Source organism: Monodelphis domestica, chromosome 2 (assembly GCF_027887165.1).
Source record: "Monodelphis domestica isolate mMonDom1 chromosome 2, mMonDom1.pri, whole genome shotgun sequence".
Taxonomy (NCBI): domain Eukaryota; kingdom Metazoa; phylum Chordata; class Mammalia; order Didelphimorphia; family Didelphidae; genus Monodelphis; species Monodelphis domestica.
The window spans coordinates 495,761,748-495,788,140 of record NC_077228.1 but is presented as its reverse complement, the minus strand read 5'-3'; the positions used below and the strand labels follow the sequence as shown (position 1 = coordinate 495,788,140).

The window sequence follows — 26,393 nt, the reverse complement described above, 5'->3', positions numbered from 1 at the left end:
GTAAGTCCTTTGAATTGTGGTTGGTCGTTATGTCAATCAGGGTTCCTACATCTTTCCAAGTTGATCATCTTTACAATAAAAGTTGTTATTGCATAAATTGTTTTCCTGATTCTGTTCATTTCACTTCATATCAGTTCACACAAGTCTGTCTAGAATTTTCTAAAACCATCTCTTCACATTTCTTACAATACCCTAGTATTGTCACATTCATATACCATTCCCCAACTAATGAGCAATTTCTCCCCCAATTTCCAATTCTTTGTCACCACAAAAAAGGGTGCTTTAAATATTTTTATACATGAATACTTTTCTTCTTTCTTTGATCTCTTTGAGGCATAGACCTAGTAGTGGTATTGCTGGGTCAAAAGTAGTACACAAGTTTAATAACCGTTTAGGCATAGTTCTAAATTATTTTCCAGAATGATTAGATTATGTCACCACTCTACCAACAATTGTACTTGTTTTCCCAGTTATCATTTTTCTTTTTTGGTCACTTTTTCTAATCTGACGGATGTGAAGAAATATTTCAGAGCTGTATTAATTTGCATTTCCCTAATTATTAGGGATTTAGAGTATTTTTATTATAAGGTTATTCATAACTTAGATATTTGACTTTCAGAGGATTTCTTCCTCTGAAAACTGCCTAATCATATCATTTGACCATGTATAAATTAGGAAATGGCTCTTATTCTTGTAAATTTGACTCAGTACCTTGAAATAAGACCCTTATCTCATTTGGTCACGAACTCTTTTCATATCTATAAATCTGACAAGTAATTTCTTCAATGCTTTACTAATCAACTTATAATATCATCTTTTATGTTTTAATGATGAACTTTTTTGGAGTTTATTGTGATATATGGAGTGAAATGCTGGTCTATGCCTAATCTCTGCCAGACTACTTTGCAATTTTTTCATATAATGAGTCCTTGCCTAAATAGCTGGACTTTTTTGGTCTATCAAATACTATTTATTATACTTATCTGCTTCTGTATATTGTACATCTAATCTATTTTGCTGATCAACTTCTCTACTTCTTACCCAGTACCAAACTATTTTGATAATTACAGCTTTGTAGTACAGTTTGAAATCTGGCATTGCTGAGGCCCCCACCCTTCCTATATTTTTTGAAAATAGATTCCCTTGATAGTCTTGACTTTTGTTCCATCAGATAAATTTTCATTTTTTCCTAGTTCTGTAAAGTAATTATCTGGTTCATTGATTGGCATAGCATTAGTAAATTAATTTATGTAGCATTGCCATTTTGATTATATTGGCTCAGCCTACCCATGAGCAATTAGTAATTCTCCAATTACTTAATACATGTAAAATGTTTTATATTTATGTTTAATATAGTTCCTGTGTATGTTGTTGGCAGGTAGACTCACAAGCATTTTATATTGTCTATAGTTGTTTAGATAGAATTTCTCCACTTCTTCCTGCTGGATTTTATTGGTAATATGTAGAAAAGTTGATAATTTGTACAGGTTTATTTTATATCCAATTATGCTGAAATACTAAATTATTTTAATTAGTTTTTTAGTTGACTCTCTACGGCTCTCTAAGTAAACTATCATATCACTGGGAAAAAGTAAGTTTTGTTTCCTCATTGCCTATGTTTATGCTTCAACTTATTTTTCTTGTCTCATTGCTGTTCTAGCATTTCTAATACAATATTGATAATGGATCTCCTTGCTTTCACCTCTGATATTCATGGAAAAGGTCTAACTTTTACCCATTGCAGAAAATGCTTGCTCTTGGTTTGAAATATACTACTTATAGTTTTAAGGAAAGCTCCATTTATTCTTATGAAGTGGGTTTATTCGTTTTAAACAAAAATGGGTGTTGTACTTTGTCAAAAGATTTTTCTGCATCAACTGAATTATCATTTTTGTTGTTTCTATTAATTATGTTTCTAGTTTTCCTAATAATGAACCAGTTCTTCATTCCAAATATAAATCCAGTCTAGTCAGTGTGTGATCTTTTTTATATTATTGCTAATAATACTTTACTACAAAAATTTGTCAAATTTCATTGGGGAAATGAGTCCATTTTTAAAAAAACTCTTCTTGGTTAAGGTATCAACATTATATTTATGTCATAGAAGGAATTTCATACGATTCCTTTGTTTTTCCAAACAGCTTATCATAGCATTAACACTAATTGTTTTTAAAATGTTTGATTGAATTTGCTCATAAATCCATCTGATATTAGGTTTTTTGTTCTTTGGGAGATCATTTACAGTTTCTTTAATTTCTTTTTCTAAGAAAGGGGAGGGGCAGCTGGGTAGCTCAGTGGATTGAGTGCCAGGCCTAGAGATGGGAGGTCCTGGGTTCAAATGTGACCTCAGACACTTCCCAGCTGTGTGACCCTGGGCAAGTCACTTGACCTCCATTACTACTAACCCATACCACTCTTCTGCCTTGGAGCCAATACACAGTGTTGACTCCAAGACGGAAGGTAAAGGTTTAAAAAGGGAAAAAAAGGGGGGAATTTTAAATATTCAATTTTCTGTTCTAATAACCTGCACAATTATTTTATGTTTTTGAAAATATTCACCTATTCCATTTTGATTGTCAGTTTTATTGGGAAATAGTTGAGCAAAGTAGCAAGGAGTTTAGATTCCAACAAGAGAAGTTAATACATATATGTGTAATTATATAAAGTATATATTCAGGGGTAACTAGGTATCACAGTGGTCAGAACACCAGGCCTAGAGTCAGGAGGATCTGGATTCAAATTTGGCCTCAGAAACTTCCTGTGTGATCCTGGGCAAGTCACTTGATCCTGATTACTTAGCCAATATCACTTTTCTTAGAATTTATACTAAGAAGGTAATGGTTACTTAAAAAAATACAAAACACACACACACACACACACACACACACACACACACGTACGAGCGCGTGGTATGTGTGTGTATACACAGTATATAAAGAGAACAAATACAATTCAATCAGGGAAGAAGAGAACCTTAACTGGTGCTTGACCTGCCATTTCAAGGAAGATAGGGATTGGGATTCCATGAGGCAGATCTGAGGAGGGAGTTCCAGACATGGAGAACAGTCAGGGTAAAGGTGAGACAAAGAGAGAGACTGGCATGCCATTTGTAAGGAATAGAGAGAAGTTTGTTTGGCTCTTCTCATATTCTGTGAAGAGAAGTAATACATAATGAAGCTAGAAAGATAGTTTGAAGTCAGGCTGTGAAGGACTTTATTTGATTGTTGATACAACATTGAACCATTAAGTTTAATGAATAGGGGAATGATATGTTCACATCTGCTTGTTAAAAAAAGATCACTTTGACAGGTATTTATGGAGGATGGTTTGGACAGAGAAGACTTGAAGTAAGGATAATCAAGAATCAAGCAGGATTATCCAGACATCATCTGGTGCTCTCTCTTTGCCAAAAGCAGAAAAGCTAAAAATTTCTTGACTTGCCTTATTAACAGTTTTAGCTTTCAAAAAGTAAAAGAACCAGAAAGAGGAAATTCTGTGCTAGATAATTCTAAACAAGGAAGAACTGATAGCTAGTGTGGAAATGAGAGCTTTGAGGAAAAGTGACTATCCCCTTTTAGAAAGTGTTCTAGAGTAGGAAAGGAAAAGCAAGGCATAATCTGATGTGTACTCTAAAAGTTAAGAGAGTAGATTTCACAAAGTTCAGGCAGGTCTGTGGTCTAAAATTCTATAGGCAAAACCAGGCCACAAGGGATATAAACTTTCAAAAAGACACAAGGAAAAAGAATTCTGACAACGAAAGGGGGCAGCAGGATACAGAGACCAAATATAAATACACAGGAAAGCAACCAACAAGAAATTTAAAAAAAAACCATATAAAAATAATAAATGAAAGATACATATAGAAAATTGAAACAGGCAGCTAATCAAAGATAAATATTAAGGCATAGTACAGTAAGAAAAGGATAAGGAGTTCTTAAAGCACAGAATGAGCTAAGACTTAGGGGAAGGGGAACAGGCAAAGAACAAAAAGGGCTTTTTAGATATCTTGGGGAAAAGAAGTCAAAGAAGCTTTGCTCCGGATTGGGCAAAGAAAAGTTGAAATTGCTCAATTTTTATTTGCTTTTGTTTTCTCTGATAAGGAGGATGATCTTTGGAGGAGAATGAATGAAAATGGCAAATAGGAAGTTAGAACCAAGATAAATAAAGGAGATAACATGAAAGAATCTATCTGCCTATTATGAATTCAAGTCCAAGCTAGACCAAGTATATTTTGGGGTACTGAAGAAAATGACACATACAATTGCTGGGCTACATTTAAGTGCCTATGTCAGTGATCTTTAAAAAACTAAGAAGGATTTCAAGAAGGGTAAATGTTCTGATTCTCTCTCTCTCTCTCTCTTTTTTTTTTGTATAGAAAAGGAAAAGATAGACCAAACAAGAATACAATTAGGCAACTCAAAAGTGATTTAACCAATGGCTAAACTCAAAGAGTAATCATTTGTTGTTTAATGTAAAATTGTAAGCTCCCCAATGGAATGTCCAAGGGATATGTTTGGACCTGTAGTGTTTAACTTTCAGAATTAAGGAATAAGATAATGTCATAATTGTCATGCTGATCAACTGTGCACATAACACATAGTTTGGAGGGAGTAGATGAAAGTTAAGAAGTTTAAAAGATTTTGACAGGGCATGGTACCAAATATATGGAGATAAAATTTAACAGGGAGGTATCAAGGTGGCTCAGTAGATAGAATGCCAGGTCTGGAGGTGGGAGGACTTGGGTTCAAATTTGACCTCAGATACTTACTAGCTGTCTGACCCTGAGCAAGTCATTAAATCCCAATTGCCTAGCCCTTACAGCTCTTCTGTCTTGGAACCAATACTTAAGAAGGAAAGAACTGAAAAAATAAACACACACACAGACACACACACACACACACACACACACACAAATGTATATATGTATGTATGTATGTATGTATAGAATAGGAATAAAAGTTCAAAAAATTAAGTTCACAAGAATAAGTTCACAAGAATAAATGGGAAGGGGAAGAAGTATTTTTATGCATTAGTTAAAAGACCAAACCAAATCTAGGTATTTTAGTGGATTGTAAACTCAATATGAATTAATGATGAGATATCACAGCTGAGAAAACTAATACAATCTTAGGTTACATGAAAAAGCATAGTGTCCACATCATTCAGAGTGAGTTGCTCAGGATCACACAGTTAAGAAATGATGTAACTTTAAAAAGAGTCAAGAAGACACATAGACATTCTTAAAGGATATGACAAACAGGTAAAAACCCTCCAGAAATATTTTGGAATCAAGAAATCACTTTACTAAGCAATAAGCTGTTAGTTGAATGAAACCAAAAGTGACTTATCTAAGAGTGGAATCAAAGCCCCTGGAGTGAGATCTATATGAAGCCTACTAACTATATCAACACAAAGAAGTGTTAACGAATGACTAAGTCATCTTTCTAATCTCACAGGACATTACTCCACTCCTACCACACTGCAATTCTGCCAAACTGGCTTGCTCTCTGCTCCTTACACATAGCATTCCAATTCCCATCCCCACAACAAGTCATCCTATGTACCTGGAACTCATGCCTTCCTCATTTCTGCCTCAAAGAATGCCTCTCTTCCTCAAAGCTATCACCCTCTAGGAAGCTTGTCTTATTTAGACCATCTGCTAATATAATACCCTTTCCTACCTTATATTTAATAACTCCAGCAATCCAACTGATAGTAGACACAGAATGTTTGTAGATCAATAGCAATTCAGGAAAAGTCCTTGTCACCAGAAATTATACAAGTGTAAGATTAGCCTTGGTTATCAAAGCAGATTATATAAGGAAACGGAAATAATGCAACATTACCGCAGTCTTTAAAAATTTAGTACCCACTGAATATTTAGCAAGATATGATTGGATGGCCAGAATTATACATCAAAAGTTTGAAATTTCTCTTGGACTGACATGACAAATCCCCATAATACAATTAGATACAAAGTATCTTGGACAATTAAACTAATAAAGTGAACTAGAACTAAAAGTGTCATTTTACAAAAAACAGTATTATGTTGCCACAATTACATAAACTGACAACACCAATTCATTAAAAAAAAATCAAGAATAACATTTTATATAAATGCCATCATCTACAAATGTTCAAGGCATAAAGACTTGGCTAAGGAAATAAAATTCACAATAGAATGAGGTAAGAATCACCCTTGTCTTGGAATTCTACCAAGGATGCTTTCAGTAAGCCTAGAGTATGAGCTTACATACAAATCCTTCTGTTCAACTATAAAGCAGGTTTTTTTTTTCATCTATCAGTACAACAGTGTCTAATGGACACTGAATAAAAAGGAATACTAGCAAGATAGTGACTTGTCCCAGGACCATTTCTATATGAACACCATAAAAAAAGAATGAGAAGATAGTGATAATAATCTCCCCAAATTTCAACCCACATTTCACACCTTGAGGATGGGTATAACAGCAAAGGAGGGGAATCCCAGACAAACTGATAAATTGTAGGTATTTCATATGCCCTGAGACTGTGACTATAGTTGTGAGCACCAAGATACTAAGTTGCCTGCCCATAATATCAGTCAGAAGTAAAACTTGAACCTACACCTCCATGACTCCAAGGTCAATTCTTTATCTATACAATGTCTCTCATTAAATAAATAAAAATTATATATATTGAAGAGATGTGATGATTTGAAAAGCAAAAAGCTGAAAAACCGTATTGTCTTCAATTTCCTAGTTACCTAGGCCCATATAACTGTGATAGCATTCTCAACTTCTCACTTTTACTCATCTGACATACCCAATCTTTTATGGCATCTCTGGTTTTCTTCATCTCTACTCATAGCCACAATTCTAGTTCCAAAGCTTGTTTAATTGTGCCACTTTCCTCCTGAGTGTGCTCTAGTGGCTCCCTATTACCTCCAGGATTCTTTCTTTGATATTGAATGCTCTTCATAGCCTGTTATTTTCCTAACTTTCCCTTTTACTTTACCTTCTTTTCCTTCTCTTCATGCATTCCAAGTTGGGCAATCTTGGTCTACTTGGAATTCTTTGAAATGACATTCCACCTCTGTTCCGCATGCCTTTGTACTAGCTGTCCCTTACTCAATTCTCTACATTTTGACAATCTGGTAGGCATCATGAAGAGACAGCATTAGCAACTAGTAAAAGACTTCCTACAGAATGAAGTGAGGGGAGGGGTTGCATTGAGCCAAGTTTTAAAGGAAATCAAGGAAACTAAGAGACAAGTCAAAGTGTAGAGCAATCTAGGAGTAAGGGACAGCTAGTACAAAGGGATTGTGTTCTTGCCTTAACTGGTCTTCTCAGGGCTTGCCACAGTACCAGGGACATAGTAAGTATTTAATAAATTATTGTTGTCCTTGTTGAGGTCACTAAAAAATCTCAATGCAAAGTCCAAGAACTATACCTAATAATAAAACTGATGACAAAAATAGTGTCAATCTCTCCAATGATTTTGAAGATTAATTTACAGCTTACTTACAACAGGAATTATGAAAAGCCCCTTTTGAATTTGACATCATGAATGCAACCAGCAGACCAATTTATATCAAAACAGTAATTTTTAAAAGCTGGCATTTGTTATGACCATTATAAGCAAATGTATTCTCCTGAGGGATCTCATAAAAAAGTATAAAAGAATTACAAAGTATAAAAGGCCTGAATATAGCACAATATTGGCAACTACAGATAAGAATTAATGGAGGAAAAGTAGTCATTAAAGAATACCCTATGATAGCCATTAAATAGTAGCAAGATATAAGTAACTTAAGAGAACCAATGAAAAACTATAGAAAAGCACTGGAAGGTTATATCAATATCTAGTAGCTCTTGGGCATAGCAGAAAACTTCAAGACCACATTGGCCAATTAAAGGCAATAAAAAAGAAACAGGAGTGGGGCAGAGAATCGATTTTATTCAGATTGTCAGTTTTATTGGCAAGGTAGCAAGGAGCTTAAGATTCTAACAAGAGAGGTTAACAAATATATGCTTGAGTATATGAAGGAGCAGCTAGGTAGTGGATAGAGATCCAGGCCTGGAGTCATGTGAATTTTAGATTTACTCCACCCTGCTTAGTCTTTAGAATTCTAGCAACCAGGAATGTTGCAACCAGGAACACTTAAGGATTAAGTGTTGGGGAGGATGGCCTATGACCAACATGTGCTAGCAAGTGACAAATCAGAAACAACTGACAGACCCCCTGGGCAGGAAGTGATGTAAAGAACTGTCTATATATTTCGTGTCACTTCCACTTTCTGCTCTTTTGCTCTTGATGTTGGGCTCTCATGGCTCGGTGAGGTTGGGAGCTCCTGGTGGAGGTTTGGTGGTGAGGTTACTGGGAGAATCTTTGTAGTGTGGTTTAGGTGAGGTGTCTTCCCTGAGCAACATTGGTAAGTGGTTAGGCTGATTCCTCCTTTCCTTTACCTCCTAAAGCACTATCCTCCTAGAAGACCCCTCATCTTGGAGGCCTCGTGGCTGAGGCCTCTGAACTTCCCTTAGTTTAGGCTAGACCACCGAAATCTTATACCCTTTCCTCTCTCTCTTCTTAATTTCTTCCTACTATTGTAAGTAAACCACCATAAAAATCCCAAACTGATGTGAGTATTTTATAGGGATTTAATTTAAATCCCTGGTGACCACTAAAATAATATATTCAGTCAGCAACCCCTAATTTTACCCATAACAGTCAGGAGGACCTGAGTTCACATGTGGCCTCAGAGACTCCCTAGTTCTAAACCCTGGGCAAAATACTTAATAAATTTGCTTAGCCCTTGCCCATCTGTCTTAGAGTTGTTACTAGGACAGAAAATAAAGATTAAAAAAAAGCCATAACATATCTTATCATCAAAAGATGAAAACACCATAGACCCCTCCAAATATAAGCCAATTTTGATATATTTATAAAGCATTCACAGATTATATCACACACAAAAAAATAATTGCTTACCAAAAAATAATATCTTGCCTGAGGAGCTAAAAAGGTGTACCCAAAAAGTCCCAGGGGCATAAAAGACAATGTATTATTGGCTTAGTAATTATTCAATAAACAGCCAGAAGCACTATAATAGTTATACTGCCTGTGTTATCACAAAGCTCTAACTCAGTTCTTCACTTAAGATATTTCATTTACTGCAAATAAATAAAACAGACAAGATGCATATTGATAATGTGTAAGTGCATAACCTAGCTGGAAAATTACTAAAAACCTATCACCAACACAATAATGTGAAAAGCTAATTTTAAAAATGTAGGATTTTTTGAAAAGCTCATTATGGTTCTGCCCAACTTTAAATCAGTTATCTTTTCTCCTAAATTAAGGACAAAGTAGAAATGGAAGGAATCCACAGGTTACTTCCCAAAATTCCCCAAATAAAAACTCCTAGGAAGATCATAGCCAAAATCCATGGTTTCTAGGCCAAAGAAAAAATGTGGCAAGTAGCTGGAAATAAAGAATTCAAGTATCAGGAACCCACAGTTTAGATCAAATGATAAGCCATCATTATAAAGGAGCATGGAACTTAGAACACAGTATTCTGGAAAGCAGAGAATTTGAGCTGATAAACAGAAATAATTTACCTAGTAAAACAGTAAAATGCAACAGGGGAAAAATGGACTCACAATCAAATAAAAGACTTTCAAACATTCCTGATTAAAAGACCAGAGCTATGCATTAATTCTGAAGTTCAAACAAAGGCATAAAAAGAAATATAAAAAGGTAAGTAGTAAACAAACTGCTTACATTCACATAGAGGAAGAGGATAAATATATGTCCCTCTGAACCCTATCATCATCAGGGGTCATAGAGAGTCCGTCTTTGGGTCATAAGAGGAGGGCAACTCATTTAATCCCTCTGAGCTCAGTTTTCTTAACTACAAAATACCTGTTGTAACAATCTCCTAAAGTTGCTAGGAAGGCTTTTTTGTAAATACTCAAATGCTACAAGAATGCAAGTTACTACTCCTATTGCTACCTTCTCTTTTTCCTTGGCATTGGACCTTCACTCCCTGGAATTTTATAACTTTGGAGCAGGAAAGGATCTTAGAATTCATCTAGACTGAAACCTCTGTAAAGTATCTGTAACATCCTTATGAAATGGGCTGAACAAAGCATGAGTTCACCACGAATGCATATTATTTTAATCTCAAACGCTGCACTACAGAAATAACCATCTTTTTTTTATCATTCTTTTCATACCTCTATAATGTGGTCCCCAATCCTTTTTTCTCTTAAGACAACTACCGCTATTTCTCCTTTCCCCAACACCAGATGGTCTGGCTTTCAACTTCACTGATTAATCAACAATAAATGACAGCACTGCCTTTCCTCCTCCATTCCACACTTTAAAACTCTCTATATTCCCTCTCCATTCTTTCCTACTTTTGCTTCAATGAAGAAAGAAGAAGCACCACTTTTCTCCATATCTGAATTAAGCCTTCTGCTCTGTATGTGTATTCTTGATCCCTGGAATTCTTTTTCCCCCTCATCCCCACCTCCTGATTTTCCTAGCTTTTAAATTCTCAGACAAAGTCCTACCTGCTGGAAGAAGCTTTTCCCAGTACTCCTGAGTAGAGACAACTTACATTCATCTTGTCTATATCTTGTTTGTGTACACATTTTGTATGCTGTAATTTCACTAAACTATAAACTTCAAAGCACAGCCTGCTCTTTCTTTGTACTGGGAGCACTTAGCACAGTGCCTGAGTCATAATAGTTACTTAATATCTGCTACCTATCGTCCTCCTTTGGAAGATTTCCTAGTTCAAATCAAGCTTCAGACTTTCTAGCTTTAAGTCCTTGAGTAAGTCACTTAACTTCTGACTGTCTCAACTGAAGAATGGGGATAATAAAAACACCTACTTTACAGGGGTGTTATGAGGCTCAAATGAGATAATTCCAATTGTAAAATGCTTAATATAATGCCTGGTCTATAGTAGGTACTACATAAATGCTAGCTATTTTATTTAAGCTTGGTCATTTTTTATCTTCAAAGTAGAAAATTTCAGGTGAAAGAAATTTGGCATCTATGGTCATCTGGTCTAACCCATACCTAAAAATGAATTCCCTCTATAACCTTTCTGAAAAGAAGTCACTAAGCTCTTGCTTAAAGTCCTTAAACAAGTAGGAAGGAACTCATAAATATCTTGAAGGAGCCTATGTCCCTTTTCTAGAGCCCTAAACTCTAATTATATGAAAGATTTTTCTTATTAGAAACCAAAATTTGCTCCCTTTTGCAATTTTCACTCTCTGAATTCTCTTTTCTGAGATAAGACAGAGCAAGCCATTCTAGGTGACAACCCTTTAAATACCTAAAGACAACCCTACACACGATGTATCACTTCCCTACCCCAAGTAATCTCTTCTCCAAATTTAATATCTTTCATCTTTCCTTAATCATTAGTTATTTCTCCCTTTCCTATAAAATGTCTAGGTTGCCCCATCCTTTAAACAGATTGATTTGATTCTATTTCTTTAAACTGCCTCTTCTATCTCTTCCTTTTACAGTAAAGCCTAGAAAAAGCTCTTCATACAACTATGCTTCCAACTTTACTTCCCCTTCAATTCTTTATGAGTTGCAAACTTGTGTCCTACCTCAAATTCAACTAAAACAACACTATAGCTTTTGACACTGATGACCAATCCCCTTCTCCCTCCTCCTCAATATTCTCTTCTCCCTTTGCTTCCGTGTTTTTTCTCTTTCCTAATTTTCTGGCTGCTTGTTTGACCATACTCTCACTCAACTTAAGCTTGAATTTCATCCAAGGTTCTGTCTAAAGGACATTCTTCTTTTCTCTTTCTACTTTGATCTCATATGTATTCATGGTTTCAAGTATCATCTCTATATAGATATCTCAATCTCTACAACAACTAGTTCTAATCTCCTAAACTTCAGCCTTATATTAATATTAATCCTGTAAGATAGGATTTCCTACTAAATTACAGTCAAAATGTCTAAAATAGAATTCAATGTATTTCTCCCTAAATATGTCTCCAAAAAATTTCCCTATTTCTGTTAAGAACATCACTATCCTACACATATAGGTTCGCAACCTCATAATCACCCTTGAGTCTTTGCTATGTAAAATATCTAATTCCTTAGTATCTAATTAGTTGACTAACTGGCTTTCTTGCATCTATCCAGATGTTTTATTGACTAGACCACATCTCAAAATATCTCCAAAAGGATAAGAAATATATTTTTTCAAAAGCTTTACTAAAATCTAGGTACACTACATTCCCAGAATTTTCTTCATTTATCACTTTGATAATCCTATCAAAAAAGGATATTATTAGGGGGCAGCTGGGTAGCTCAGTGAATTGAGAGCCAGTCCTAGAGATGGGAGGTCCTAGGTTCAAATCTGGCCTCAGACACTTCCCAGTTGTGTGACCCTGGGCAAGTCACTTGACCCCCATTGCCTAGCCCTTACCACTCTTCTGCCTTGGAGCCAATACACAGTATTGACTCCAAGATGGAAGGTAAGAGTTTAAAAAAAAAAAAGGATATTAAAGAAATAAAATTATTATTGATGCATATGAAAATTATAGTAGGCAAGTAACAAAAAACTGAACAAATAAATACTAATAGCAAATTATAAAACATGAGAGAAAAAACATCATTAAAGTAGATTCTATCATTTTCTTGTTAGGTGCAATAAGAATTAATACAATTTTAAAAACTCAAAAGAATACTTACTTCACCAGAGAGGCAGCTTCAGGAAGCACTTCAGCAAATGATTCACGGAATACGATTGCATTTTTCCGTTTACAGTTCTGTATAACATCGTTGGCCAGGTAAAAGAGATTCAGTCGGTGTGGAAAGGCAGCTAAGGGATGAATAAAGATTTTTTAAAAAATTAGTACCTGTATATATATTAATGCACACAATGTTCTCAACTACATTCTAGGTATGTCTATCTTCTATTTCATCAGGTTGATCTAATGGCAGTTAAGACCAATAGGAAAGGTACTTGGAGACCCTAACACCTGAATAAACTGTTTTCTAGAGAAATATATAAAATTCTGAACAGTTATTATGGTGTTTGCCCATTTATTTTCTCAAGTAAATTAAATATGTAATTACAAAAGAAATGTAATCTGTGCTTGCCATTTTAAGGAGGGAAGGGAGGAAGAGATGGAGAATTTAGTTCAAAATTTTAAAAAAGTTAAAAAATCATTTTTACATTACATGTAATTGAGGGGAAAAAATAGAATATTAAAAAAAGAAATGTAGTCTACTATTTGAAAAGACAATACCTGAATATTTCAAGCTGTGATTAGAGAATATAGCAATTGAAATATCCTACAGCAGATAGATTATTTAGACAGTAAAGGAACTGAGAAAATCCAAAGGATAAGTTCCTTCCTGCCAGTGAAAAATAAACAAACAAACAAATATTCACATCATGGTAACCTGAGATCTTCCTGAAAGGAATAATCACAATGTCCAAACCAATACAAAAGCTTTAATAATATAATAGGAAAACTTTAATAACTAGAAAGTAAAAAATTGAACAAAATAACCCATACTCATATGTAGTTCATAGGACTACTTTAGACAGTATCTCATCTAATCTGTTTACAAATCTCTGGATTTAACTTCTCATCAGATCGAGAAGAGGATGATACCAAAGAGATATAAAACTTAGTTGCTAGTTATGTGACTCTGGGCAAATTCCTTAATCTCAGTAACAATTTCCATTGGTAGAGGGAATTTCCTTCACTGATGAAATCATAGCTGTAAATCAACCCTTCCTAAATTTCCCATCCAAAACAACAAAAGTTCTTGTTATCCTAAGAAAGATGAAAATCTAACAGGGAAAATGAGATATATGCATATTTTTGAAAGGATTTAAGAGCAAGATGACCTAAGATCCTTTCCAACTCTAGTTTGCTAGTATCAATGATCTAAATATTACAGGAACTAATAGGAAGGAATGACAACTGATACTGGAGTGGTCAGGGAGGGCTTCAGAGAGAAACTGAGATCTGAACTGAAAAGGTAGGTAGTAATTACAGATACACAAAGAAATGAGTCATATTTCAATAATGTGAATGAGAGAATAGAAGATAATTTAGAAATATGCTCTAAAATGGAGAATTTCTTTCTGAAGGAAAAGGGGAAGATGGAAAATTAATGATCCATTCTATTTAGGGCAAAGGTTTTACATAGAGGGATGAAGGGATGCTTAGCTTAGAAAAGCATGTGTCCTACTATAGAAGGCTTGTCATTATAGTGTATTGCTTTAAGAGAAATGCCACAGGATTGTTTTCTTAATTATGTTATATTCAGAATTTGCATGATTTGGATAATCACATGTTATTGAATTTTGAAGACTCAAAGCTGATAAATTATATATGTTTTTAGTTATTTAAGTCAATAAACATGAACTCTATGCAAGAGACTGTATTAGATTCTTGGGATAAAAGGCAAAATCAAAAGTTTATATAAATGAATTATTAGTTCACAAACTCCAAATAAATCTATATCATTACTTCTTGGCTATTTTCACATTGTCTCTCCTAAATCCCTCTCTGGAAACCTGGCAGGTTCTGATAGGTGAACCACTACTTTATCTCATAGGTCACTAAGCTTACAGATTGACCCTCTCACTAAGCTCTCATCTTTGTGTATTGTAGGTAGTACAATTTCCCATCTAAAATCTTTAAGGGCAGGAACTACCTCTTGCTGCTTGCTGGCACTTGTAGTCTCAATGCTGAGCATAATGTTTGGCATATCTATTTATCTATCTATCTTATTTGTCAAAGTTTTCATTTCTTTTTGGTGTTTATTTACAGTACAATGTGAACTGAATCACCAGCAAAGACTTGATTAAATAAGTAGTATTCAAGAGTAAGACTATTCACTGAAAACTGTCAAAATACTTGCATGCTGTCAACCCTGGTTCTATGACTAAGGGATACTACAATCTTCCTAGCCACCCAACTTCAAAAAAGCCATTCTCTGACTACTCATTCTCAGCCCCTTGAATCAAATATCTAGCATATTTATTTTTTCTTAACAATTTTTATCGCTTTTCCTTTCTATAATTATCCCTGCCAGTCTAAAGGCCTATTTACTTAAAGTCTACCCCTCCTCAACTTCTTGTTCCTTCCAACTCATCCAATACAGTGCCGCCCGATTAAACTTCTTACAAAACTATTTTGATTATGTAGTTCCCCTAAAAACTGTTTGTAGATTTCTTCACTGCAAATAGGGTAAAATTCAAGCTTTTTAGGTTGGCATACAAGTACCTCCACCTATCTATTCCCTAGCATATAATGTGTTCCCTCTTGCTCTATGTTTTTTCTAATACAGCTAGGATAGGATCTGTGATTTAATTTGTATTTTTAAACCCTTATCTTCCACCTTAGAATGAATACTATCAAGGTAGAAGAATGGTAACAGCTAGGTAATAAGGTTTAAGTGACTTGCCCAGAATTGCAGAACTAGGAAGCATCATCTGAGGCCACACTGGAACCCAGGATTGGCTTTCAATCTACTAAGCCACCTAGCTGCCCTGTATAGGAAAATTTTCAATTTAATCTTAGAGAGTTTTGGGGGCCTGAGAGGTTAAATGATTTTCCCAGGGATATTCAGTTAGTGTGTATCAGAGGTGAGACTTAAACCTAAACCTTACAGATTGTAGGCTGGCTCTTTCTATACAAAGACCCACCACCTCTGGCTTTTCCTAAAGATATCTATTCTTAATGTAGGAAGTCCTACTTTTGTCTGAACTGTAAATCATATCTTTATCTCATTTTGTCCTGGTCTCACACTTGACAACTTTTCTCATCTCTATGCCATACCTCCCCATAAACTTTAAAAAACAAACAAGAACACCATAAATCCTTACCTTCTGTCTTAAAATCAATACTATGTAATGGAACCAAAGCAGAAAAGGTAGGGCTAGGCAACTGGAATTAAGTGACTTGTCCAGGGTCACACAGCTAGGCAGTGTTTTGAGGCCAGATCTGAACTCCCCTATCTCTAAGCCTGCCTTTCCATCCATTAAGCTGCTTCCCCCATACACTTTTACAAGGAAAGTAAACTGCAGAGCAATTAACTTTTCACTTCAGCTTTAAGTCTGAAAGGTATCTAAACGTAAATCATTTATCAACACTACTTCTCTCTTCTCTATCCCCGTCCAACAGCTCCAGATAAGGAGAAGCACTTATAAAATTAGTAACTTGGATAGTTACTAATAAATATAATCATGGAAAAATGGGAATTACATATGAAACTATAGGAAGCTTATTAGTTTTTTACAAATATATTAAACATTTAGCATTAAACTCCAATACTGTCCTATAAATTAAGACTATCTCTTTTGAACTTCCCTTCTGCTCTCTTCTGTATATACTAAAGGTTTCATCAATATCCCCACCTTTTTTCTTTTGACATTGCTATTACAGACCCCTCCCCAAACAAAACACAATACTTTCCCTTCTAAAAATAAGTATAATTAAGAAAAATTGGCCTGCAATTTGACTATATCAGAAAAAGCATGTCTCGTTCTGTATTGGTCCAACACTGCAGTCTCAGTTGTCCATTAAAATGATGAGTTTTTAAACCTTTCAAAGTTGTCTTCTTTTATAACTAAGTAGTATCAAAATGTTGATTTAGGGAAAGTGTGGTATAGTGGACAGTGTGTTAGATTTATAGTCAGAAAAAAGTAAAATTAAATTAAATTCCTCTCTTGGATTTTTACTTTCAATGTGATCTTAGGTAAGTCATTGCCTAAGTAACAGCCACAGCTTCTTCACCTGAAAAATGAGGATTATACTATCATCCCACTTACAAGGTTACTTGCAAATATCAAATGAGATAATACATTAAATTGCTATGTAAATGTTAGCTGCTATTTAATTTGGATGATCTAATCAAATTCTAAATAGTTTTCTACTTTTTTATACTTTGCAAAAAAAGTTGGTCTATATTATTTTGTAATTATTTTCGTTGTGATTTTTTAACCCCCCAAATACTTATCATAAGCATTTTGATATGACATACTAAATGTTACATGAAAAAATGTTTCTTGGGTACAAGATAAAACTGCCAACTCTCCAAGGAGAGGCTATAAAATTGTCCTTCCAAATAGCTGAAACATCCTTCTCTCTTCTAATTTTATACTGAGAATGTCAAGATTGATATGATTCAGTTATTGTAATAGTATGTCTACTCAGTCACTTAACATACAAATCTCACATTTAGAGAACAAACTGAATAGTTAATGTTTACAGAAGATCCTAAAACTGCATGAATATTAGCACTCTCTAGTCCCTATTGTAAACCTTAAAATTTCTTAGACTTATGAATGTTGGAAATTTCCCCATTTCCAACATTAGGTAGGGAGGGTCCTTTTCCTCCCTACCTAAGATTACTTTAGGACAGAAACCTTTTGCTGAACAATGGAAAGGGCTTTGACCTATGCTTAAGCATAGAAGCAGAAGTTCTTTGAGTCATGATTGATTTTAGAATTGATACAATAGAGATACTTGGAATGACAGAACCCGGTCTTGGAACTTCCAATCTCCACCCTGCTCAGGGTAACAGGATTTAGGAAGGGCTGCAGCAAAGGATCAGGATTTAATTATTTGAGAATATGACCTTCAACAGACATGTGCAAAGCCACAGACCTCTGGGCGGTCCTGGGTTAAGCTAGAGCCACCATTGGCACAGGGAAGACACTATTCTGTTACTGGCATTGCAGATGCAAAGGCCTCTAATCCAGGATTAATGATAATTTTATATTTATTCTTTTTTTCATGAGTTGCCATGGCCAAAGAATTCACCATTAAGTGACTGGGAAAGAGTGTTGCCTACTTAGCTAGGCTAGTTAGGAGGCAAACCCAGTCTTCTCAGGGAGAAGGATGATGGAAGATAATGAGCAGTATTGACTCAAAACAGTGAGAAGTAGAAAGAAAAAGATGTTTAAAGTCAGTGGGATCAAGAGACAAACAATGACTAAACAAAGTCATTCAGAAAGCATCTAAAGAGAGGGAACTGGAAGAAGACAATAAAGGAATGATGTAAAATATTAGCAAATATTTTAATACCAAAGTCTTTTTATCATTAAGTCCAGTGGTATCACCCCATTTAGATTTTATTAATATGGTCCTAAGGGTTCTCAATCTCTTCTGAGCTGTGTGCCACTGGGCATGTCATTTAACCCTAATAGCCTAGCCCTTCTTCAAGGACAGTAATATTCTTCCATCCACTCAGGTTGGCAACCTTAGAGTGATCCTCTGCTTCTCTCTTACCATCCCCACCCCAAATCTAATCAATTCCCAAGTTGTATCAATTCTAGCTGCTCAACATCCCTCATGTGAATATCCCTGTTTCTTCATTCATATGGCTACAATCACATCTCTCCAGGCCCAGATCACCTGTTAAACCTTCTGACTTATATTCCATATTTGTTTTCCCCTTTTTCTGATTCATTTTCTACACAGCTGCCAATAAGACATTTTAAAAGCACAGGTCTAAGCACATCTCCCTTCTCTGCTCAAAAGGTCAACTCTTCTTTACGGCATTTGAAGATCTTTCCAATCTAGCTCCACCCTACCCTTCTAGACTTCCTTACTTTCTGGTCAAAGTCACCTGCTACCTGTCCCTCCTAGACAACACTCTGTGGATCACCTCTGTCTGTGCCTTGGTGCAGGCTCTCTCTTCACCTTCACAAGTTTTCTTCAAAGAAGGTCTAAACGGATACACTGTGTTACAATCGAATGTAATGGACTTCTCTACTAGCAGCAATGCAATGATCCAGGACAATTCTGAGAGACTTATGAGAAAGAATGTATCCACATTCAGAGGAAGAACTGTGGGAGCAGAAACACAGAAGAAAAACAACTGCTTGATCGCATGGGTTGAGAGGATATGATTGGGGATGTAGACTCTAAACTATCACCCTAGTACAAATATCAATAATATAGAAATAGGTCTTGATCAATGACAGGTGTAAAACCCAGTGGAATTGCATGCTGGTTACGGGAGAGAACTAACATGATTCTTGTAACCATGGAAAAATGTTCTAAATTAACTAATTCAATAAAAATTTCAAAAAAAAAAAAAAGGTCTAAAGTACCACCTAGAACATGAAGACTTTCCTGGATCCTCCCTTACTACTAGCAGCCCCCTCTCCAAGTACCTGTTTTTTACCCCTTGTATGTGCTCATATATATATGTATGTTGGAGTGAAAAGGAAATTGGCCTTAAAGCCAGAAAAAGGTGACATGAATTCCAGCCCTACTTCTGATACATACACTGACTGTGTAACTCTAAGAAAGTCACTTAACTTTTGAGGCCCTAAGCAATACTCTCAGGCTAAAGGTTGCAAAGAAAGTGGTGACTTGCATTGGTACATGGAGTTTCTTTACATGTAACAATTAAATTATGGGTCCTCATTCCCTATGCGCAGGTGTATATATTGTTTCCCCTATAGATTACAAGTTTTATGAAGTCAGTGTTTCTTTTTTGTATTTGTATCATCACACACAAAGCATTTGTGAAGATTATCCCTACACACTGATTAATCTAGGAATTGGTAGACTAAAGTCTATGGATCAAATCTGACCAGACAGTGAAGACAGTTCCTGTCTTGAAAAGGATTACATGATAGTGGGAAAGAAACAAAGTAAATAGTTAGATGGGAGGTAATCTCAGAAAGAAAGGTACTAGCAGGTGGAGGAAGGAGGGGCGACCAGAAAGACTTCCCTCAGAAGGTAAAATTTGAACCGCCAGGGATTCTAAGAAGTTGAAGAGAACAGGGAGAGCAAAGGTATGGATTTAGAAGAAAGGATAGAAAAGTATGATAAATATTCTATCCATTTCCTGATAGAGAAGCAATGGATTCAAGATGCAGAATGAGATTTCTATTTTGGGACACTGACGATGTAGAAATTTGTTTTGCTTGGCTATGCTTGTTTGTTAGAAGAATTGTCTTTTTTTTTTTAATTGGGGGAGAAATGAATGTAGAGAAAATGAATGTTAAATGAAAACAAATTTTAAACTTTTAGATAAAAAACATAGTTGCAGATGAATCTACAAGTGAATTTTATCATTTAATTCATTCCATAACATACAAACTCCTTGGAAAATTACTTCTATAAAACAATTACTGTCTAGATGCCCAAACCAGGAAAAGATAAAGCAGAGAAAGAAAACAGACCAATATTATTAACCCTGAGGGAAGAAAAAATGAATACATCATTAGCAGGGACAATCAATAGCAATGTATTTTTATGATGTGTTTGATTTTATGCCATGAATTCCTTACCAATAGCAAAAACAATAAAAAATAAAATTAATTTTAAAATGTGAATCACATGATTATACCAAAAGATGCAGAAAAGTTTCAAACAAAATATAAAACTCATTTATAGTAAAAATATCCAAAAGCAAAGGAATAAAAAGGCCTTCCTAAAATTATCAAAAAATTTATTTAAAACAAAAAGCTAACATATGTAATTAAAAAAGGCTAGAAGTCTTTCCCTTTAAGATCAGGACTAAGAAGGAGGCACATGGGTGGCTCAGTGGATTGAGAGCCAGGCCTAGAGATGGGAGGTCCTAGGTTCAAACCTGGCTTCAGACACTTCCTGGCTATGTGACCCTGGGTAAGTCATTTAACCCCCATTGCCTAGCCCTTGGAACCAACACATAAATTTGATTCTAAGCCAGAAGGTATGGGGTTTAAAAAAAATCAGGACTAAGGAATATATAATATCTACTATCCCTAATAATATTTGATAACAATACTAAAAATGCTCATCACCATAACAACAAAAAAACTGAATTATAATAAAGAGGAGATACATCTATATTTGAAGACTACTATGTGCTACACGGTATGCTAAGACACTGTGGATACAAATATTTAAAAAATGAAATAATTTCTACTCTCAAGTTGTTACATTGTAATAGAAAAGTACAGATTAGTAGCATATAAAGACTAAGTAAATAAATGCAAAAGTAGTGAAATATAAGGTAGATACTAGCAGTTTGGAGGATCAGGAAAGGCTTCATTTGTGTACTTGAGTGCTTGAGTGGCTTCTTTAAGGAAAAAAGTATTCTATGAGGCAGAGATGAAGACAAAATACATTTTAGGCACCAGGAACAACTAGTGCAAGGGCATAGAAAGAGGTGTGTCTATATAGAGGACTCCTAAAAATATTTCCTCCTCTCTCTGATCCTCAATTCTTTAAGTCCCATCCCACATTTATCCTCCCATATCCATCAATTATAATTCGTCCTTCTTAGCTTATAATACCTGTTTCTATCTTTCTAGTCCCATTACAGATAACCTAGAAGAAGTTACTTTATTTCTGGATTACGGAATAGCTATCTAATTGTTTTTCTTGCTTCTATACTCTCTTCCATCTAAATCCATCCTAAAAAACACCCCCAAATTAATTTCCTTAAAATCTCTGCATTATACTTCTTTGCTTAAAATAATTCAATGGCTTCCAGTGCTTGCCAAATGAAAGACCCTATACAATCTGACCCTAAATTATCTTTCTTAGTTTCTTACCAATTCTTCATTATCATAAACAATGTCTGAAGTCCATGACATCCATTTGTAAAACAATGTGCTTTTTATTGAATTATTTCATATGATCTTTCCAACAACCCTTCAAATAGGTTCTGCAAGTATTATCTAATTTTTCAGATAAGGAAACAGAATCAGATAAATTAAGTGACTTGTGCAAGTTCACATAGTAAGCAGTAGATTCTGGACAATGCGAGTCCATCTTCTGACTATATCTGATCTATATCCAAAGCTTCTCTAAACATTACACCACTAGAAAAACTATAGCTGAACTATAAACCAATCAAACTATTTCCCACAATGCAACGATAGAATTAAAATGTCAGTCAATGCATATTTATTAAATGCCTGTTCTGTGCCAGACACCTTGCTAAGGACAGGAGATACAAAGAAAGACATGTTAATTCCTTCCCTCAGAGATCTCACAGTCTAGTGGGAGGAGACAAAAGATTTTTAAAAGCTAAAAAGAAAAAGATGGGAGGGGAGGGGTTACCCAAAGGGAAAGATAAGAAGGGGAGTTAAGGATGACAAGATCATGAGCCAGGGTGGGAAATAATCTGAGGGGGTGTGAATTTCATAGTTAATTTCATTTGATAAGTTTCTGAAAATGATGAAGTTTAGGAAATTAGCTGGGTGAGAAGTAAATAGAATTTCCTGGATGCCATCCTTAAATAGGATGTTGGGAGAAGCTGTCCAATCATATTTTTAAGTACTCCTGTCTCCACCTTTGTTCATGCTATTCTGGCTTTTTAGAATCAATTCTGGACCTCTACTTGTTGAATTCTGTCCTGCTTTCAAGATCACTGATTAAAAAAAAGTAATTTCCTCCATGAAGCTTTTAATTATGATTTGAGTTAAGTAATCTCTCACTGATTATAACCACATCACTTTTCTACTCAATAAACTCCAGTGGAACCCATTACCTCTAGAATCAAATACAAATATTTTGGCATTTAAAGCAACTCTACTTGTTACAAGGGATAGCTCTTTATAGAGGACAAAAGTTCTATTTATAAAGTAAAGGTGACCTAAAAACAAAAGCTTTCAACAAAAATTTAAAACAAAACAATCTGAAATTTATCATTCTGCAAAATGAAATGGACTAGGAAACTCACATCTCAGATCATTCCCCCATCCTAGCTCATGACATCATCCCCATTCTCCTCATCATTCCAATAGGCATTCCCTCCCTTTTGGTTGTTGGATTTTTTTTTTAAACTTGTCTTCTCCATTATATAGCAAGTTATTTGAAAGTAGGAATTGTGCTTAACAATGCCTGGAGCATAGTCATCACTTAATAAATATGTACTGACTCTGACTTTTGATTATAGCAATTTTAAGAAATATTGGGATTGGACTAAAGTTCAAATATAACTTTTCCAATAGGGTTATGTGAAAAAGATTGGATCCATATTCTCCAGAATCTGTCACTTGCTAACCTACATAACTCTTCATTCAAATTACAATCCAGTCAAACAGACCTTACTTTTCCTCACACATCTGCCCTCTAAATTTTTATTTATTTCTAAATGCATATATTATCTCTTCCTCCCAATGGTCTCCTCCTTATCAGAAAAAAGTGATTCCCAAACAAATAATAAAACTCTTATCATAAATACATATAGTCTAGCAAAACAAATATTCACATTGGCAGAAGGTGAAGTGTATGTTTCATCTTCAGTCTTCTAGTTTTTCACTGCACTGATAAAAATTCCAAAGTTTTTAAAGTTGCTTTTTCCCCTACAGTATTGTTGTGCCCTACTTTTTCTAATTTTTGTTCTATATCAGTTCATAAGATTTTCCCAGTTTTCACTGAAGCTGACCACTTAGTTTTTAATGACACAATAATTATGTCCATATATCATAATTTATATTTTTTGTTTTATCAGCATTGGCACTTGTATACTTGATGTCTTTTCTGCTATAAAATTTCTTGAAGGCAATAAGGCATCTATGTATCTTCAGTACAGTGTTGTGTACATCTAAGTACTCAAACACATTTTGGTAGCACAAAAGCATAAATTCTTTAAGATATCTTTGGCCATACAAATTTATATTTAAAGTATCTTAAGAAAAGACACCAGCATATTAATATTAATTAGCCACTGAATACAATGAACTATTTAGAATACAATGCTTAAAAGATGACAAAGGATGGAGATTGTCAATGTTGGAGGGATTATAGACACATTCATGCATTATTGGTAGAATTATGAGTTAGACAAACAATTCTAGAAAGTACTTTGGAATTAAAATTAAGTCCATACTCTTTGACCAAAGATTCCACTACTAGGTATACAGCCCTAAAAGGTCACCGATAAAGTTTCCATATACACCAAAATATTTAATGCAGCATTTTTGAGTGGGAGCAAAAAACTAGAAACATGGCCAAATTTTGGCATATGAATTTAATGGAATATTTTTGTGCTATAATAAACAGTGTTAAACAGGGGCAGCTAGGTGGTGCAGGGTAGAGCACAGGCTACAGTCAAAAAGGCATCTTTGTGAGATCAAATCCAGCCTCAGATACTTAATAGCTGTGAGACACTGGGAAAGTCACTGCATGACTGAAAAATGACTCAACAACAGTGACAATGATGTATACAAGAAACATGGAAAAATGTATATGCATGAATGCATAACGAAATAAATGGAGCCAAGAATATAATGTACACAATGACAACAATGTAAGTGAAAAGAACAATCACAAAAAATTAAAAGTGAAATTTGGCAAAATTACAAAAATTTAGCACAGGTCCAAAGACGAGATATGAAAAACACTCCCATTCCACTCCTTCACAGAAGTCAGGGGGGTGGTCCAAGGTTTGATTAGTTTTGCCGACTTTTTTCTTCTTTCTTCAAAAACGTTCTTTATTAAATGGGATGGGCTCTCTCAGAGGGGAAGGGGAAGCGATGCTGGGAGAATTTTGGTTACATTAAAAACAAAATATTAATAACGAATATTTATATACCACTTACTATATTGTGCTAAAGTGTTTTATCATTATGATATTATTTGGTTCTCACAATAACCCTACGAGGTAGGTGCTATTATTATCCACTTTTTTACAGATAAGGATGTCAAGGTAGACAGCAGCCAGTGACACAAGGTTATTCAGTTAGTGTCTAATATTAGATTTGTATGTCTTCCTGACTCCAGGGCAGGTGCTGTATTCACTGTACCACCAAGCTACCTCAAATACACTGATAAAAAGGCATTTTAAAAAATCAAGTTGTAAGAGGCAGCTGGGTGGCTCAGTGGATGGAGAGCCAGGCCTAGAGATGGGAGGTCCTGGGTTCAAATCTGGCCTCAGACATTTCCCAGCTGTGTGACCCTGGGCAAGTCACTGGACCTCCATAGCTTAGCCCTTACCACTCTTATGCTTGGAACCGATACACAGTATTGACTCTAAGATGGAAGGTAAGGGTTTAAAACAAATATTTTAAAAATCAACTTGTAGTACATGAATGTAATAAAATATTGTTATGGTGTACAATGAATATAGGAAAACATGGAAAGGTTTATAAGAACTGATGCAAAGACTCTTCATGGCCCAATGGACTATAGCTATCCATGGGGTTTTTTGACAAGGATACTGGAGTTGTTTGCTGTTTCCTCCTCTAGTATATCTGATGGATACTGTTGTTAGACAATTAGATGTTATACATCTAGGAAGTGTCTAGGGCCACATCTAAAATCAGGTCTTCTGAACTCCTGGTCCAGAGCTGTATTCACTTAAGCCGCCACCCATCTCCTACCTCCTATACACTACAACAATGTAAAATGAACAAAATAATCCCAGAATTCAGGAAAGAGATGTCCCGCCCCCCCCCCCATATCTGTAAGCAATCAAAGGAACATGGAAACAATAGTTGATTGATTATAATTAGTATGAGTCAGTTTTCAGATAAGACATAGGTTCTTGAAATGTACAATTATGAGAAAATTCCTTACAACACTCTTAGGGTTTGACTATGTTTCTGGTCAATAAAAGCTAGGTCCTTGGTTAAGTCTCTAAAAAGCAGATACAGGTGGGTCCTCCTATACCAAATAGTACAGTTTTATGTCTAATAATAATCACTGATACAACTAAAATCCAAATATGAGATCATGACAAATGAGAAACATAAGCCAATGTAGTAAGAAAAATGTCCTTGTAACTTTTATTGAGATTTTATTTTAAAAAACATTTTAATATTTTATTGAGATCTCTGAACTCCTAAACCTCAAATTCCCATAGAAACCAGTATTTTTCAGATGGATGAAACAGGCAAATTGCATGTCATAAACAAGTAATCCAGACTTTTCACCAAAAAAGGTGAAAAAAAAAACCCCCTGCAAAACCTTGAAATTCCTGATTGAATAATGATAAAAAAAATTTCTTTTAATGAGAAACTATAAGCAGTTTATACCCTATAATTGTACCAAAAAACTGCCAGAAGTCCATGGGCAATAGGAAAAGTGATCATTCAAGCAAAGTGAGCAACAGTATGACTAGAGATGAAATAGTACTGAACTTTGCAAGGTTGAATATCTGGTGGCAGCAAGACGGGAGGACTCCCTTAACAAAGCCCCAGGGTGGGAACCTTGGAAGTTCCAGGGAGATTAGGGGCTCTGTGGTCCCTAACACTGTCCTAAAATGGCAGAGAGAACCTGAACATCTGCATCTCAAAGATTGGGGAAGGGGGATGAGGGGAATGGATCTAATCTTAAGAGGTGAAAATCAGCAAAAGAATTCAGGGTTAGAGTAGTAGAGTTGACTACTCATTCAAAAGTGTAATGGAAAGAGAGGTAAGCTTGATTCTGGGGCAAAGTAACAATTCA

General features: G+C 35.1%; 1 protein-coding gene across 2 annotated transcripts in view; it reads right to left on the bottom strand.

The window, feature by feature from the left end:
- RPRD2 (regulation of nuclear pre-mRNA domain containing 2) overlaps window positions 1-26,393 on the bottom strand; it is a 78,401-nt gene that overhangs the window by 42,119 nt on the left and 9,889 nt on the right. For both annotated transcript variants that reach the window (XM_056819336.1, XM_056819337.1), the window contains exon 2: window positions 12,715-12,844. In XM_056819336.1, coding sequence (XP_056675314.1) covers window positions 12,715-12,844 — 130 coding nt within the window. The remainder of the gene's footprint in view (window positions 1-12,714; window positions 12,845-26,393) is intronic.